Source organism: Lonchura striata, chromosome 11 (genome assembly GCF_050655825.1).
Source record: "Lonchura striata isolate lonStrDom1 chromosome 11, ASM5065582v1, whole genome shotgun sequence".
Taxonomy (NCBI): Eukaryota; Metazoa; Chordata; class Aves; order Passeriformes; family Estrildidae; genus Lonchura; species Lonchura striata.
Genome location: NC_140713.1, coordinates 6,717,484 through 6,733,936, shown reverse-complemented (window position 1 = coordinate 6,733,936; position 16,453 = coordinate 6,717,484). Strand labels below are relative to the sequence as shown.

Sequence of the window (16,453 nt, the reverse complement as noted above, 5' to 3'; positions counted from 1 at the left end):
AAGGCAGGACACTCCACTGGGGCACCCTCTCTGCCACTGAGTCCGAATTACAGGAGCAATTAGGAAAACTCTGCAGTGTAGCTCTGTCCCCAAGCAGCATATGTGACTAGGTAAGGATAAATATAAGCTACCACAAAAATTGCAATCACACACTGCTGTAGCTGATCACCATTTCCAACACAACTGCTACTGAAAGCAATGGACAGTGAGTAAACAAAGGCAAGCATGATAAAAGTAAAATTTATTTCAGCAGGGCTAGGACTCTCCTTGCTGCATTGCACACATAGACACATGAAGATTTACTCCAATAACTTTTAAAATCCACTCTACAATTTCCTCCATGAACAAATCTCTGCACTGAGTGAATCTCTGCCCTGCCTGCAGTCTTTGCCAGCCTCCCCAAACTGGGCAAGGTTCAGCTGCAGACTTGCAGGACCGGAACATCAGGAACTGCCCCAGTGGCTGCAGCTGCAGAGCTGCACGAGGCTTAAAGCTGCAGGAGCAAACTCCTCAGGAGAGTGCTCCAGAGAGAGCTGCAAAGCCACCTGTGCACACACCAGGCTCTACACACACCACAGCCATTCACCTAGACATGGAACATGGAATGCTAATCCAGAAAGTTGCTAGTTGAAAAAAAGATACAAAACAGGCAGCAAACATCAGGGTGAAAAAACCACGACTGGACACCAGAATAGAAACTGTCAGCCAGCCTGGCCAAACCTCAAAATCAGAAACCCCATCAACACCCCCTAGGTTTTGATTTTATGGTTAGACTCACATCTAAAAATTACTACAGGTGCACATAAAAATCTACAGATACAGAAAAGCAGTTGCAGCAACTGGGAATCATGGAAGAAACTGCTACATGCTGTAATGTACCAACAAGAAATCAGCTCTAAATCCTTGAATGTATCCCAGACTGACTCTTTCAAAGTCACAAGTCAAGTTTCAGGATGCTCTGTGGGTTCTGCAGCACTTCTGTAGCCTAACTGTTGCATTTACAAGTGTAAATGCCAATTCAGTATGGTGACAGAAAAGCTGTAACTAACAACAACTTGAGAACTCCCTGTACTGGAAGTTGCTATGCTTTGTATATTTTATTATGCATTTTACCCTGCAAAGTAGTTATTCTGAACTTACCAGAGGCAGAATTTTACCTATGTCTTTAACCTTACAATTATCAGCATTTTCTCAAACCCATTCATCACTCAGTAGGCTATTAAATAATTTTTGAGTTACTGGAGAACTGAGCAATGGAAAAAAAATATCACAAAGCTGATGGTACACCAAAACAAGGCTCACAAGCTAGGAAGCACCATTTGTTCAGGTCTCTTGGCTTCCAGACAAGAGGAGACATGAGGGAAGATGATCTTTCAAATTCCACCACAGATCACAGCACACCATCCAGCCTCTATGCTTCAGTGAGAAAGCATCCAAACCAAATGGGACATCTGGGAGATATTTTGGCTCTGATCAGGAATTTTCTTCCATTTAACTTCAGTTGGGAACATATCCATTAGCTAAAATGTTGCCCAAGACATGGAAATAGCCAAAATATTGTGTTATACTGAGAAAATAATAGGAACCTGAGAAGATCCCAGTTTCATATATTTGCTTGCCAAAATAAAATAAAATAAATGGTGAATAAAAGAAATAGTGAAGCACATTTATATCAAGTAAAATGTATGACAGCTACTATCTTTTCCTGTTGACTAACCAAAAAAAAAAAAATTCTAAAAGAAGGTTCCTTAGAAAAAAAACATTTATTTTACTCTGAAATTAGATGGTAAATTGCTAGTGAAAAAGATACTATTAGTGCATTCTAGTGTGTTCTCAACTGCATGTACAAAATTACCTGTCTGATAGTGCAGTCTTAAAAGAGTCACATACAGAAACAACTACTTAATGTTATTTGGACTGTTATCAAATGTAGCAGCAATATAAACAAATTAAATGCAGAAATGAAAACAGGCCTACAGGCATCTTGATCTATAGCTTACCTTTTAAGAGCTGTTTAAAAACAGAACACTATATGCAATAATAGCATAAACATTCACCAAACCCTATCATATTTCCCTTTCACGCTACACATCTAGCAGACTGTGTATATTGTCATTACATATACATTTCCTATACTGTACACTTTGTATAACAAAACTTAAATGTGAGTTCAGTTTTCTGCTGAATGACGAAAAACTTCATTCTAAAAATACCTTTTCACCACTCCTTTTCCAGCAAGAACACAGTTGTGAATTGCTGATTTCAATGAGATATGTCTGAGGCTGTCAGGTTTCTGAGGCATTTGAAAGGGATGGTGAACAGAGGAGTGTTGCTGACCAAGAGAGATATTAGGTTTTATGTCAAACTTTTCATTGATTTAGCTTGAAGCTGAGGAGGCCAGCTCAATCTCTTTCAAAGCCTTCTGAGAGAAAGCTAATCTTGCTCTGCATCATTTTGTTGTGAGCAAAAGCAACAAACGCCTTCATTTCAGAGTGAAAATGCATGATGCATAAAGCAGATTTAACAGTCAAAAGACCTGAGCACCCCATGAAAATTTCATGCTACTGTTTTAATTTATTTTCTAGAATTACCAGGAAGCTATACCATAAGTAGATGATGCATAGCAAAAATAGTCCAAACTTCTTGGAAGTATGGGCATAGCTCTCCCAATGGAGGCTTCAGCTCTGTGTGTATACATAATCTTTCCTACAAAACATATTGCACAATACTGTAAGCATTACTAATAAAACTAAACAATGCAAAATGTCAGAAAAATCAGATAACATGCCAGTTGCTCTACTGACAGAATGCCTTGCTTACGTACAAGTAATCCAACATTAGCCAACAGCGTTGGAATACAAGGTGCCTTCTGCCTGCTTTACAAACCACCTTCAAAAATAACTAAGAGCATTTAATTACTTTCACAGGGAAAAATTTAAACCCACAAGTTTAAATCACTTTGCACATAAACTAGTATCATAGTCAAAAAAGGAGAAACGTGTGTGACTGCCACAGCATTGCAGAAAGGCTTGGCTGGACATGCCCCTCCTCTCAGCAGCTCCCCAGCCCTTCCCAGCAAGTCCCTGCAGCAGTTCTGCCATGTACAAACCAACTGGGACTCTCCTCCCCGTGAAGGAACCCAGGAGGGAAGTTTGGAGGAAATATTTCAAATCCTGTCAATTTTAAAATGAATACAGGTTTGTAAGTCAATGCTGGAACTGAAACACAACGTGATGCACAAAAGCTCCTTTCCCCTCCTTTCCCTCTGAAACAAAACGGATGAGTAAGACATGGCTGTGTTACTTTCACAGAATATTGGCACCACAAAATGCAGATTTATAGTTACATTTTTTTGCTTTCAAGCCAAGAAAAATAATATGCATTTTGATATTGATTTTAGCTTTCTTAACCTTTGACTGCAAAGCACCATGAAACACTTTGTGTAACACTTTAAATTTGAACACTGTAGACTATAAAAATCATAGTTCTTTTCTTCATAAAGTCACTGTATACCATTTTTCAAAAATAAAGCATCATCTTCCTTTAAGCATGTGTTTTACTTTTATAGGCTTGCTGACACTTTTATTGTCAAATAATTTGAAACTGCCAAGCAATGAAGCAAATTATGGCCAATATCACAATGGGAAGCAATACTTTATTTGGGATATCTGAGCCATGTGTATGAATTGTTATGATCCAACCAGCAACCCAACCCAGGGACAAGCTCTCGCAGGCATTTTTTGGGAAGCCTACATCTACTCCCACGAGCTAACACATAAAGCTGTCACCTTCCTGCTCCACAGATCTGCTTGATCTGTACACTCAGAACTGGATCTCCTCATGATAGTTATAAAGCAGTGACTCTTGTGCAGTTGTTGATGTGGCAGAGTGATGACTGGGGTGAAACCCAGGTGGATGTCCTTGTGCAATGCACCCCGACCCAGTGTCCTACTGAGCATCACCGCCTGCAGCCCACGTCCTCCCCTGAGTCTATTCTCAGGACAAAATCTTCCCTTCCCCTGGGTGGGTTTGCAAGACTAGCAATTAAAAAACTGATTTTGCCCAACCTTACCGTGCCCTCCTCACTCCTCAGGTTAAACAGGTGTGAATACTGAAGCACTTTACTCAGCAACATTTGCTGAGGTTTTAGGGGTTTGAGGCATTATTAACCAACACACCTATGAGCAGCCACACAGATGAACTGGTGCCAGCCAGTTCTAGGATAGCAGGAATAAAGGTACACACAGTTTTGTCCTCCTCTTACTGCCATAAAATGGAGCCATCCCCAGCTGGAGATTTATGCTGTGTGATCTCAGCATACTCTGCTCCGAGTTCACAGGGTGCACTCTGTGCTTTACATTTCATGCAGCAATTAAATCCTTAAGTATTCACACACTAACAAAATCCAACTGTTTGTTTGGTTAAACACTTCTAAGGCAATTTCAAGCTTAAGGGAACTAGGTATCAGCATTTCTATGAGCTATGTTTTGGAAACAGGCCAACTGATGTGGAAATAGGGTGGTTTAATAGGAGACCACAAGAATGAATTAATGTAAATGATATCACAAGGAAGAAAACAGATAAGTGACACATACTCTTTCATACGCTTACAACTTGACTTGCCAAGACTTATCAATTAAAAAAGCAGCATCAGGTAAGAAAAGATCACAAACCCCAAGAGAGAATTGGGACAACACAGTGTATAGTCCTACCATGCTCAGGAAGAGGTTTTTTGAGAGAAGCCTTGCTGTTACCAGCTTCCATCTGACATGCCAGACAAGGAACTTGTACTGGCTCTGTCTTGAAACCAGGCTTGGCTCACTGGTTTAAATCTATCTTTTTGTCATCAGCACAAGAGTCAAGAATAACCTTTTAAAAATGTTGGAGAATCCAAAAAGGAAATTAGATTCTGTGTATTCAAAAGAAATCAAGTTTTGTTTAAGCCTCCTGTTCAAAAGGAGAGGCTGTAGCCACACAGGTAAATGTAGTTACAGCTGCATGACTCCACCCAGCTGCAAGTTAGGTAACCACGGGGTCCCACACTTCTTGTTTCTCCTCAGCTGTCTTTTCATCTTGTCTACCTTCTCCATGACTTTTTTACCATTGCTCATCTTGTACCACTGTCTCACTTCACAAGCTTTCTGAAACTATTTCAATGATAATGGGAGTCTGGTCTCAAACTTCACTCCAGAAGGCGACAAAATCCGCCACCAATTAAGCTTTGCTCAGATAGAAAGAGTGTAATAAAAATAAATATCTCTGCCTACACTGAATTTTGAAGGACAGAGGATTGCCTGCCTGTATCTCTACAATTCCAACTACTGAGTGGCTGTAGCAAGAATACACAAAAGTTTGAGCTGGCTGGATTAAAAAATAAGAAAGAAAAGTGACCAAACACAAAAGCTTCAGCAGGTGTTGGTGCCTGCACAGCTCAGGGTTTCCCCTCACTGTCACAGACACAGGACACTGGCTCACAGAATCACAGCAGCAATGTGGTGGTGGGTGCTGTACCCCTGCCAGAGAGCTGTGCCCCTGCTCTGCTGCTTCAGCCCTGATGCTGAGAGAAAACCAAGTGTGTGTGAGTGTCCTCTCTTACAATGATTTGTGCCAAGCAGACCTTCAGATCCACTCCTCCCATAGGATATGAAATCTAAATCTCACTGAATCTACCAAATGAGCTTCATGAGCTGGTTCAGCAAACACCCACGTACACCAGTAAGATTGCTATTTTCATACACAGGCTAAGAAGGAATCCCTTGCTTACAGCATTTATGTCTTGAAGAAATCTGAGATCCTTAAGCTTCTGCACTAAAACAATCAACTTCCATGACCAAATATAAGCCCTCTTCTATCCCCATGCAGTTTGTATTAATGCCTTCTTAAAAATGTTAAGCCAAAAAACCTTCTGACTGGCTTGTTCACAGATAATGGTTCCAAGGGCCATTCTCCATGTTTCAGCTAACACAGAGGGATGTTTCTGGTACAGAGGTGCTGCCCACATATAAGTATTGGGAACAGCATGCTAGTGCTGCTGGGCTGGGGGAAGGAGCAGCAATGAGGGTTCCACAAGATGCAGAAGGCAGCTGAAAACCTCAGCCAGATCCATGCTGACAGTGTGCCAGAGACCAGGAGCAGGCTCAGGGGAAGTTCTGATGAAAGGGTTACCTATCTGACTTTTTACTGAATTGACGACTTCTTTTTTTCTGTCTTTACTACCCTAATTATTATCCATTTTTAACAGCCATATTTAGTAAGTCTCTCAATTTACTCTCTTTAGCACAAACAATATGCTGAAAAATCAGCAGAGATGGCAGCAAACACCAAGTTTTGGCTAGTTTCCATCCATTAGGAGCCTCCCATTGGAAAGGCAGTGTCTGGGGCATTCATGGCTGCAGATGACTTGCTCAAACAAGGAGAAGGAAGCCAGAGCTGCAGGGAAGAGAGGAGGGCATTCGGGGAGAAAACTGTATTGGCAGCTGATTGCTTCCCAATGAACACAACAGCAAAGCTCACTGGCTCCTCACCAGAATGTGTCTCACCTGACAGGGTAAGAACAATACAGTTCCATTTGCAAGTTACTGAACATCTGCAGTTGACTAAACCAGTCCATTTCTAGACATCTACTGGGAAGTGGAAGGTACTGTAGGTGAGTTGTAAAAGTCTGATACTTCCAATACAGGCCACGATTCCTGGGTGCTGGCATTCAGAAGTACAAGCCTCAGCTTTCAGCAGCTTGTCTGGACACTGACCTGTGCTGCCCAGCCTTGACAAATAACCATTGGAGATTGACTGAACAGGGCAGATGTTATTTCATGATTTTACTGTAAATATTGTCACATTTTCTTACGTGTGTATGGGCATGCTCACACACGTGTCCAAGAAAGTAAAACACTTCCAAAGTCTTTGCATGACGAAAACTGAGCCACTGTCCAATGGCACAAGTTCACTTAGTTTTTTTGACAGCCTATGTGTTTTTGTTGATTGTTCAAGCAACCTTCAGATTATCAGTTCTCAAATGGAACACAACAGAGAAGAGTTTTAGAATACTCTACAAAAGCTGACAATGAGTGAAAAACCCTTGAGAAGAGAGTTGCTAGCCTTTCCGTGGACATGTCCAAAAGTTCAGGCCAAGTGCACAGTAGTAAAGGTAGCAACTAGTATTTCCAAAAAGGAGACTATTCCCCAGCCAAGCATGTTCTTTTGCCTGTAAGAACATTTTTCCTATTTGACAGAAACACCCACTCTTCATGGCAGCACCTGAAGTGGACTGTAAGCAACTGCAATGAGAACTACTCCTGCCCTGAAGAGGGGCTCAGCCCTGGTGTGCAGCAGGGCTCCTCTTGGGGCTCTGCCAGGCTGTGCCCCCGCCATGGGCAACCAGAGATTCTCTGCACAGACACAAGAGGAGACCTAACACCCACCTGCATGCAAGGACTGGGAATTACATCTGCTTCAGGGGGAGCACACAGAAGTTATCTTGGGGACTTCCCTCTGAGGCATACAGTGGTTTAAATGCCAGGCAGACTCCCACTAAAATTGTATTTTGACCTACCCAATTGAGCTCCACGATGAGAAAGATTTTGCTACTGAATTCTATCCAACACAAGCAACATCCATCATGAGTACTTCTATCACACTTCATGTGTATTTGTGTTAAAGACCACCACAAAAAGTAGATTACAAGTCCAACAGCAGCCAGTTTTTTTCAGAATATGCAGAGAATGCTACGCTAAAACTATGACAGATAAAACTCACAGCTGACAATTAAAAAGACATTTCACATAAATTATAAACAGCAAAAATTACAAGGCAGACCATACAGCAGCACTTAAAGGAAAGCTAAAATTTGTTACAGCAAACACACTACTAATACTTAGTGATCTGAGCTTTGGTGAATAGGCTTATTCTTATTTCTGACATTAAGCAACCTCATAGCCTGAATTAACCAGTACTAACAGAACCCATTCAATTACAGCAAAATTATTGTTAATTCTAGCAACTGCATTTCTCTATTTTTAATCAAATTCAATTTTTTCTGAATTAGCATAAAATTAATATAGTCCATAGGTACAACAAAATGAAAAATACCTACACTTGATGAAAACAGTAAATATTAATCAAACAGGAGGAATCAGGCCAAAGGAATTATTTCAGAAATGGATAGCCAGTTAATTTTGTAATCAACCAGTAAGTAGCAGCAATGTACTTTGTATTATTATTAGAAACAAAACCATTACTACCAACAAGCTGTTTCAAAACTGCAGACTGAAAAGTTAAAGCTAACCATAATTTTTGCATATTATTACAGCCCTGAACTTCAAAATGCATAAAAGTGCACAAGGCCAAATGAAAATACTAGTCCCACCCACATAAAATAATTGAGCATTTACATCTGACACATGAACATCCTGAGATCTTACAAGCAGTGCTTTCAAGAAGTAATAAATACAATATTTTGTACCCTAGGATAGATGGTTTTAATAGCAGACACTAGAGGACTTAGATGGAAAAGGAAGGACTTCTATTATCTGATGGAAAAGGAGGGTCAGTTCCTGCTTTTTAAATACAACATTGCCCCCATCTGGACAAACGAGTTTTGGTTCTACATTGATACTAGTATTGTAAAACTTGATAAAATACTGAGAATTCCAAAAAAGAGTTTGGAAAACAGATATAGCAAACTTTGATCATCTTTTCTCATACATCTTTTTCAACTTCATCTAAATCTTTCCTTTACTTATGGAAAATTTTCCAACATTTTCCTAAGATAAATGACAGCCACTCAGTACTCACAGAAAGTCTTACACTTACTCATTCCTCCAAATAAGAGAATAGTGCATTTCCTACAAATAAAATGGTATAATATTGCAATAAATATGTGGATATAGCTTCAATGCAATATGTATACTGCACATGCATAGTGTCTGCATATGTAAAAGATAAAGGCACATGGATTATACATGAATTGACAAATTTTTCATTATAGAAAACTGTGCATTGTGCTTTGAAGTCAAAGAGTTAAAACCAGCAAAGTAACTTTTATTTTAACTAATAGAAGGCTTAGCCATGAACAACTGAATCTGGCTAGCTCTTGCAAGAAGCAACTTTCTTTTGTGATATTCTTCACAGAATCACAGAATAGGCTGAGCTGGGAGGGACCCAAAAGGATTACCCAGTCCAGCTCCTGGCCCTGCACAGACACCCCAACAATCCCACCCTGGGCATCCCTGGGAGTGGTGTCCAAGCACTCCTGGAGCTCTGGCAGCCTCCAGTGCCCATTCCCTGGGGAACCTGGGCAGTGCCAGCACCTCTGGGGGAAGCAGAACCTTTGCTGATCTCCAACCTTACCCTGCCTTTCTTCACACAGCCAGCCACTCCAGGGAGCCTGAAAACTGTCCTTTGTCCCTTTTCAGCCATTAAAAAGAAAAAGCCCTAAACATTCAACATCTTCCCTCTCTGCTTCATCCAGAACAACCTTTCACAACTACCTGTACCTGCAGCCAAGAAAAACTCCCTGTGATGAACACAGCTTCTGAAATGACAATAGGAGAGTTGCTAGAAGGATCTTTCGAGAGCACCACAGGTAATAATAAAAAGAAAACTCCAAAAGCTACATACAAGTACTAAATGGAAGGAAACAAACCCAAGTTTGACAACTTGAGCAGAATGCCTACACGCAAAGGCAGTGTTCCCAGAAGGCTGCTGAGTGTTTGCTCTGGCAAGTACAGGATGTTACCAGTATGAAAATTTGGGCAAAGCTCACTTCCTTTTCACAGCTCTTATTTTAGTGCCCCCTGCTGTCAGTATTATTCTGATGATTTAAATATGCACTGGGATATTAAAGAAAGAAGCAAAAACAAAAATATGCCTCAGAGTTAAACTGGTCAGATAAAGGCTTTTTGCAATACCAGACAGTTTTCCATATCCCCAGCTCTATCATTTGACTCAGCAAGTAACCATGCTTGTTGATACAGCCAAGACACGTTTAAATCATTTAACATTATGCAGAGGTTGTACTTTTATGACAGATGTGTTTGGTTTTGTGACACTAAAAAAGTTTTCTGGTACCTGAATGCAATACAACTATTTCCAGGTAAAACTTGTTTTACTGTCATTCACAGCAGTGATGGCACTTCATGGAACAGCAGTGAGAGACATTCTGTTTCACCAAGGACACTGTACTCTGCCCAGTGTTGTCACTGAAATCTAGAAATTATTATAATAAAATAAGCAATCAATAAGCAATTGTATGAGTGTTAAAATAAGAAGTCAAATAAAATGAAAGACATCATCAGACTATCTAACCTGCTTCTATTTAAACTTCTAAAATCTACTTTTAATTTATAAATAATAGATAGTCCCACTGTGAATACAAGGTTAATGGATTCTCTCTTAGGTCTGCTACACATGCCAAGCAGTTGATGCTGGTTGTACTCCCCTTATTTATGTTTTCACCCAAGCCTCAACTGGCCCAGGCTCCAGTGTCCCCCTTGCAGCAGCCAGGGCTGCAGCAGGCCCAGCCCAGGTGAGCGCCCGTGCTCCTTGGGGTGTGGAGCAGCAGGCTCTGCTATTCACCAACACTGTAACTTAGGAGGATATTTCAAAACATTAAAAATGCTCTTTTTGCAGCAGCAGCAGAATAGACAATTATTTTCATTATTTTGCAAAGCCAAAAATGGACCTACTAACCCTCAAAAATGTCTTTAAGTGTTTGAAGGTCAGTGAACCTGCCTATGAGAGTTGTTACAAAGTGCTGAATTTTCACTGAGGTACATGTGTCAGATGCCATAAAAATACCAAGACCTGCAACTCGTGACACCTGCAGGAAAGCAACTCAGGTAACAGCTGTATCTATTTCAGTTACATCTGGGATCAGGCTGATTTTCTTACATTTCTATTATTTAAGTGTAAGCCTCACCATGAAGAATCAACCTTTATTTTAAGATCACAGAAGCATTTTTAATTCTGCCAAACACTGCAGGAGCCCTGCTGATCAACTGCAACAGAACAATCAACTCCAGCCATGTATCTGGCACGTGGCAATAGCAGGAACCCACAAAGTCAGGCTGCCAGAGCCACCAGGCTGCAAATCAAATGCAGTAAACTCCAATTTTACTCAGAGACTTCTCAAATCGAAGCATAAAATACACACTTCAGGTTCACATCTCTGATGGTTTCCAGAACAAACCAGCAGACCACAAGGGTGAGCAGGGACATTTGCCCTGCCCCTTCCTCTGCTGCAGGTGGCTTTGATGCTCAGTGTACTCCCCAGCCATGGTGTGACTCCACACTGCAGCACTGGCAGGGCAAGGGCAGCAGGCAGAAAGGATCCAAGGCAATTTGCTGCCATTGTTTCTAAGGAAGCTTAAATTTCCCAGATGGCAGATGCTGATTTGTTGAGACAACACTTCCCATAGAATCACACTGGCTCTTACAGAACTTGTCCTGGATGCTGTTTCCCAGGGTCAGGTCATCACTTCCAGCCAAAGTCAGAGATCAGTTTAGGAGAGCTGAAACCAGAGTTTCCACCTCCCACAAGGGCCCTCTAACCATTGAACCAACATCTTTCTGCAGTGTGAACAAAAGCCAACTGCTCATGAGACACTTGTCCAGAAGAATGAGCCACGTGGGGGCTGCCATTCTCTGAGCAGGAGTCCCAGGTGCACATTTGCTCTTGATTTGTGCCTAAAGGACTTGGATCTCTACTCCTTCAATTCATTTGGGATATTGTCTTCTTAAGTAGCAGCATTTAATTTCATTCTACTCCTCACCAAACTTTGAAAGACCTTTGGTTTTCCAAAATGCTGGAAGTCTCTTGTGTGTAAGGCAGGAGACTGCAAACTAGAATGAGTACTTTAGCTTGTGACTCCACTTTCCCTACTACCAAATGCAGTTACAGCCTCAGTACAGAAACAAAAGGGGCCTTGGCATCCAGTTAGTAATGCAATAATACCTGGAGAGGATGCAGTGAACCTCAGTCCAGGGCTCAGCTCCAATCCAAGCTGTCAGAGCTTTAAGATGACAGAAGAAAATCAGTGTTTGGGAACAGCCTGGCCATACATCATCACTGCAAGCTGTGATTTGCTACCTTCCAAGTAGAAGATTTTATTTAAAGTTAATACTGAGTAAAAGGGCCAAGTGCCTACAATGGTGACTCAGCCTACCTGTTTATCTGGATGTCCCTTCTGACCACAGAGACAAGAGACACCTGCTTAGGGAAAGTTTGGTTTAAAGCAAATTGATAATTTCAATGTTCACCATGGAATGCTGTAGTACATGAATCATTTATACAGAACACTGACTTGCTGCTATTGCTATATTTGCTTTCAATATCCATACCAGCTAAATATCTGTATCCTGAGCACCTAAACCTCCCTAAAAATACTGATTGCTTTTTCTGTCAATCACAGTGCTTTGTGTTAGACAGCTATTTCAATATTTAACAGATTGAAAAGGATAGCCCTGCTTAGCAAGACAGTGTGTATTAAAAAGAAGTGTCAGAAATTCCCTTGATAGTCCTTTGTTTTGCACTGAGATCTTTTAGTGCAGAAGCTGTACCTATAAAAAGTGTGGATTATGATGCACTATCAGAGATACAATTCCACACTAGCTTCTTACAGAAGCAATAAACCCACTTGCTATAGGTTAATTTTTTTAAAAAAAGCATCATAAAGCCAGGCTTTTCTAAACCTTCCACGGCTTTTGACAAAGAAGTCAGAGCAACCTTAAAAAAATACATAAAAATGCAATAGCACAAGTATTTTGGCCTATGATCTTCTTTTAATAACTATATCCTTGTTACTTATACTTTTTAAAAAGCCAATAATGCATGCAACCAAGCATTTCACAGAAGCAAAGCTTTAATCTTCCAAATGTATTGTTTATAATATTCAGGTGTTTAGTTGACTTATTTATGATACTTACTGCACTGCACTGTTTTGCACATAAAACCCGAGCTGCACATTCTGCAAAACCCATGAATGTTATTCATATCCAGTAAGTAATGTTAAGTAAAAGACATGAAATTCTATGGAATAATTTATTAAAAATCACACCAAATACCCAATCTCTCAAGTCTATTACATACAATTCTACGAAGAGTTAGCTAATGTTATGCCAAAATGCTGGCAGAAACAGAAATAACCCTTAAAATACTCTTACCCCTCTTACCCCTTTTTTACCAAAAATAAAGTCTATGTTTTCCCCATGTTCAGGGCTTCCTAAGACTATCCAACAGAGGGCTCCCCAGAGCTATTAAAAAGCTTAATTGAAAGCAAATATACAAATGCTAATATACACAGACAAATCAGCACTGTCATTTTAATGCCTCCTCTGTATGCACACACACACCCTTCTACAACCAAATTAGACATTTGTAAAGTCACACAGTGAAACCACTCAGGTAGTGCCTTGGCAGAATTTGTATGCTGCTCATGCATGCTACACCTCAAGACTTTTTCTGAAACACAATTTTCAACTGCGGAAAGTGAGTGCATTTTTAAATTGTCTTTACAGAAATTAAATCACTTTTTCTTATTATTGTTTTATTCTCCCTTGAGATAAATACTAAGAAAGCAGTGTGGAGCAGAGCCTGCTCTGTGAGTATCAGCCAGGGAAAGGCAGGAGCCTGGCAGGAGCTCGTGCATCTGGGGCAGCCTTTGCTGGCACCACCTGCACCTGGAAACGTCTTCTGAGGGTTTTGGCAGGAGCTTATTCCAGACTCTGTTAAACCTTGCTCTCTTTGTTGAGGCAGGGGTGCTGCTCAGCACTTTTGAAACCCTGAAGTGATTGATGTATTTGGTGGGTTATGGTTTCCTGAGATACCTCAGGCTGATAAAACCCAAACATATTTCAAAGACTTTTCCAGTACTGCAGAAAAGAAGGGTTTGCAAAGAGTCTTGTATGAACTCTTGTGGTTTAAGAAGGACTACAGCCATCCACTAAATTGTCACTGGAGACTGTAAGTGAAAGATTCCTACATATACCCTTCACCCTGAGGTCTCCCTCACTGTTTAAGACCTTAGTTTTAAATATGAAATAACATAATGCACTGTGGCATATCTTCTCTCAGTAACACATGCTTAGATTTCCTGTGTGCTACACACCTTCTTTTTTAAATTAATTGAATGACACAGCTGATACACTTTTATTTTGGTATGTCCTTCCCGATCAAAAAATGCTCATAGTATATTATCTAGTCAAACACAACATAATCAGAAATCAAAACTACTGCCCTGCAATAGATTAACTTTAGTATTTGATGGGTTTAGTAAGCTATTAACCACAGATGAAGATAATACATAAACTATTGTACAAGCTTTTAAAAAAATTTTTACAGTATTATAAAGAAATTATCCATCTGTAATTCCATAAGTTCACTGTGCATCACCTGAAGATGAGCCTTGGAACTTCAGCCAACAGGGCATATTTTTAAACTTCTGAGATTCAATCTGTTTTCCATAATAGGTTTTGAGCTTTTCAATGATAATACTAATTTGCTTTTCTTCATACATTTACATTCCACTGTGAAAATACATACCTACACTTTTCCTGCACAGGCTACAAAGGTAATTCAATACAATTCCTCCACTGAATGCAAGTGGTTAGCTTCTCCAAAACTAGTTTTGCATTTTTATAAACAAAGGGTTTTTGACCAATGTCTTTGGAGGTGAAGTGTGAAGTTATGATCTGATATATTGCACATCAGACAGGCAAATAGACAAACAGACAAATCATCTTTCAATTTATTGGAATGTATTTGGTGCTTCCATTCACTCTGCTTTTACCTGCAGCGATACTGCAAAGCATGTACATGTCATACACATAGAGAAAACTTTATGGTATTTGCAGCTGTATTACACATCACTAAACTCTAAGTAAATCTTCATAGGAAGCTTTTGGCACAACACCGAACTAAAAGCACCCTTCACTGACCTGAACTGAGTTTGATCTCTTCACCCATTCCAATCTCTACTTTCTTGCCAGGGTGTCTGTGTGCACACAGGCATTTCCACTATCTAATCCATTCTGCAATTTGATGCAATTCTCTAAAAGTAGCCAACACTCTCACCCCAGCACCAGAGCTGAGGTTTGGATCTGAGGTCCAAGAGCAAACTCGAATGATGAATTTTGCAACTGCCCTTGTACTTGGAATACAGCCATTTCTTAAACTCAATTCTAAATGCCTCTGGTTCAGAAGTGTTTGAAACAATATCTCCCTCTCCCTTTCAACTGGAGATGCAGGTGTACAGGACCTTTGGAAGAAACCAGAGTAATTTAGCATGCAAAGTTCTCTTCTATTTTAAAGATTTAGACTTTTTATCAGTATGCAGTCATCCTTTTTCTAAGAGTACATACAATTTCTGTAGGGAAACAGCAGTAGCAAAACAAAAATTGTAAATCAACTCTAACCCTTTACTTACCATAAGTCTCCATCTTCAATAGTCTTATCATTGGGGGCTCCAGCATGGCCATAGTGCAAAACAGATGAGTTCTCCCCACTGATGGGCAAAAAGAAAATTAGCACAATTATTGGAAGAGGAAACATTAACACACACATTCATACAATATAAGAAGGAACTCTCTAAGCATCTGTGTATTCACATAAAAGCAGCCTGTGACAGCTGTCACAATCCCTGCTCTGGTGTGAGCTGCAGTAGGTACCCAATCACTTGTGCAGCAGAGATGGGCATGGCACAGGAATTTTGCTACTCTGGCTGTAAGACAGAGCCTGGCTGCAGAAGGAACATGGCACAGTTCATAGGAATATTTCCTATGTCCATGATAGTGTAAAGGAAAGAATTATGTGCAAGTAATTTTTCAATTTACACCCATGTATTAAGTAGTCTGAGGCATAAAACAAGCTAACTTCCACTGGAGTAAAATGTGACATTTGAAACACTCTGGGAATCACTGGGCCAGGAGGAATTGAGGTGTCTAAGGGAACAGCCCCAGTTCCCCTCTGGCATGGCCACAGGTGGTCTCTGCTGGAGGGATGCACTGCTTGGGGAACATTCACAGCTCACAATGCCAGCAGCAGGAGCAGGGATGAAAACTGTCACTCTCTTCTTACCTGCTGTTGAAAAATCACATTGCAAAGAAAAGATTTTTATTCCTGGAAACCTTTCAGAGTATACTGCTGATTCACAAGAATAAAACAGCTCCAGAGAAGGATGGCCACTTGTTCTGTTGTTCTGAAGTTCCATGATCCACTAGGTGACCTACATTTGGCCTTGGCATCCTCTCTTGCCTACTGATATTCCTCTGGGTCTATAAAATGTCAGTTAAAAGGCTGATAAAGATATCAAGCTCTACCTATTTTTCTTTTACTGTTCTTTTCAGTTAGATGCTCTCGTTTTTTCTCTTCAAAAAGCTGGAAGAATTACATCACATCCAAAAATACACATGTTGGGACAGGGTTACTGCAGCTTCTCTCCAACCCCTCCAGCTCACT

At 40.4% G+C, this 16,453-nt stretch overlaps 1 protein-coding gene across 6 annotated transcripts in view; it reads right to left on the bottom strand.

Annotated features, from left to right (window-relative positions):
* PEPD (peptidase D) overlaps positions 1-16,453 on the bottom strand; it is a 199,672-nt gene that overhangs the window by 39,967 nt on the left and 143,252 nt on the right. For all 6 annotated transcript variants that reach the window (XM_085589437.1, XM_085589435.1, XM_085589434.1 and 3 more), the window contains one exon: positions 15,423-15,500. In XM_085589437.1, the coding sequence (XP_085445563.1) occupies positions 15,423-15,500 (78 nt within the window). The remainder of the gene's footprint in view (positions 1-15,422; positions 15,501-16,453) is intronic.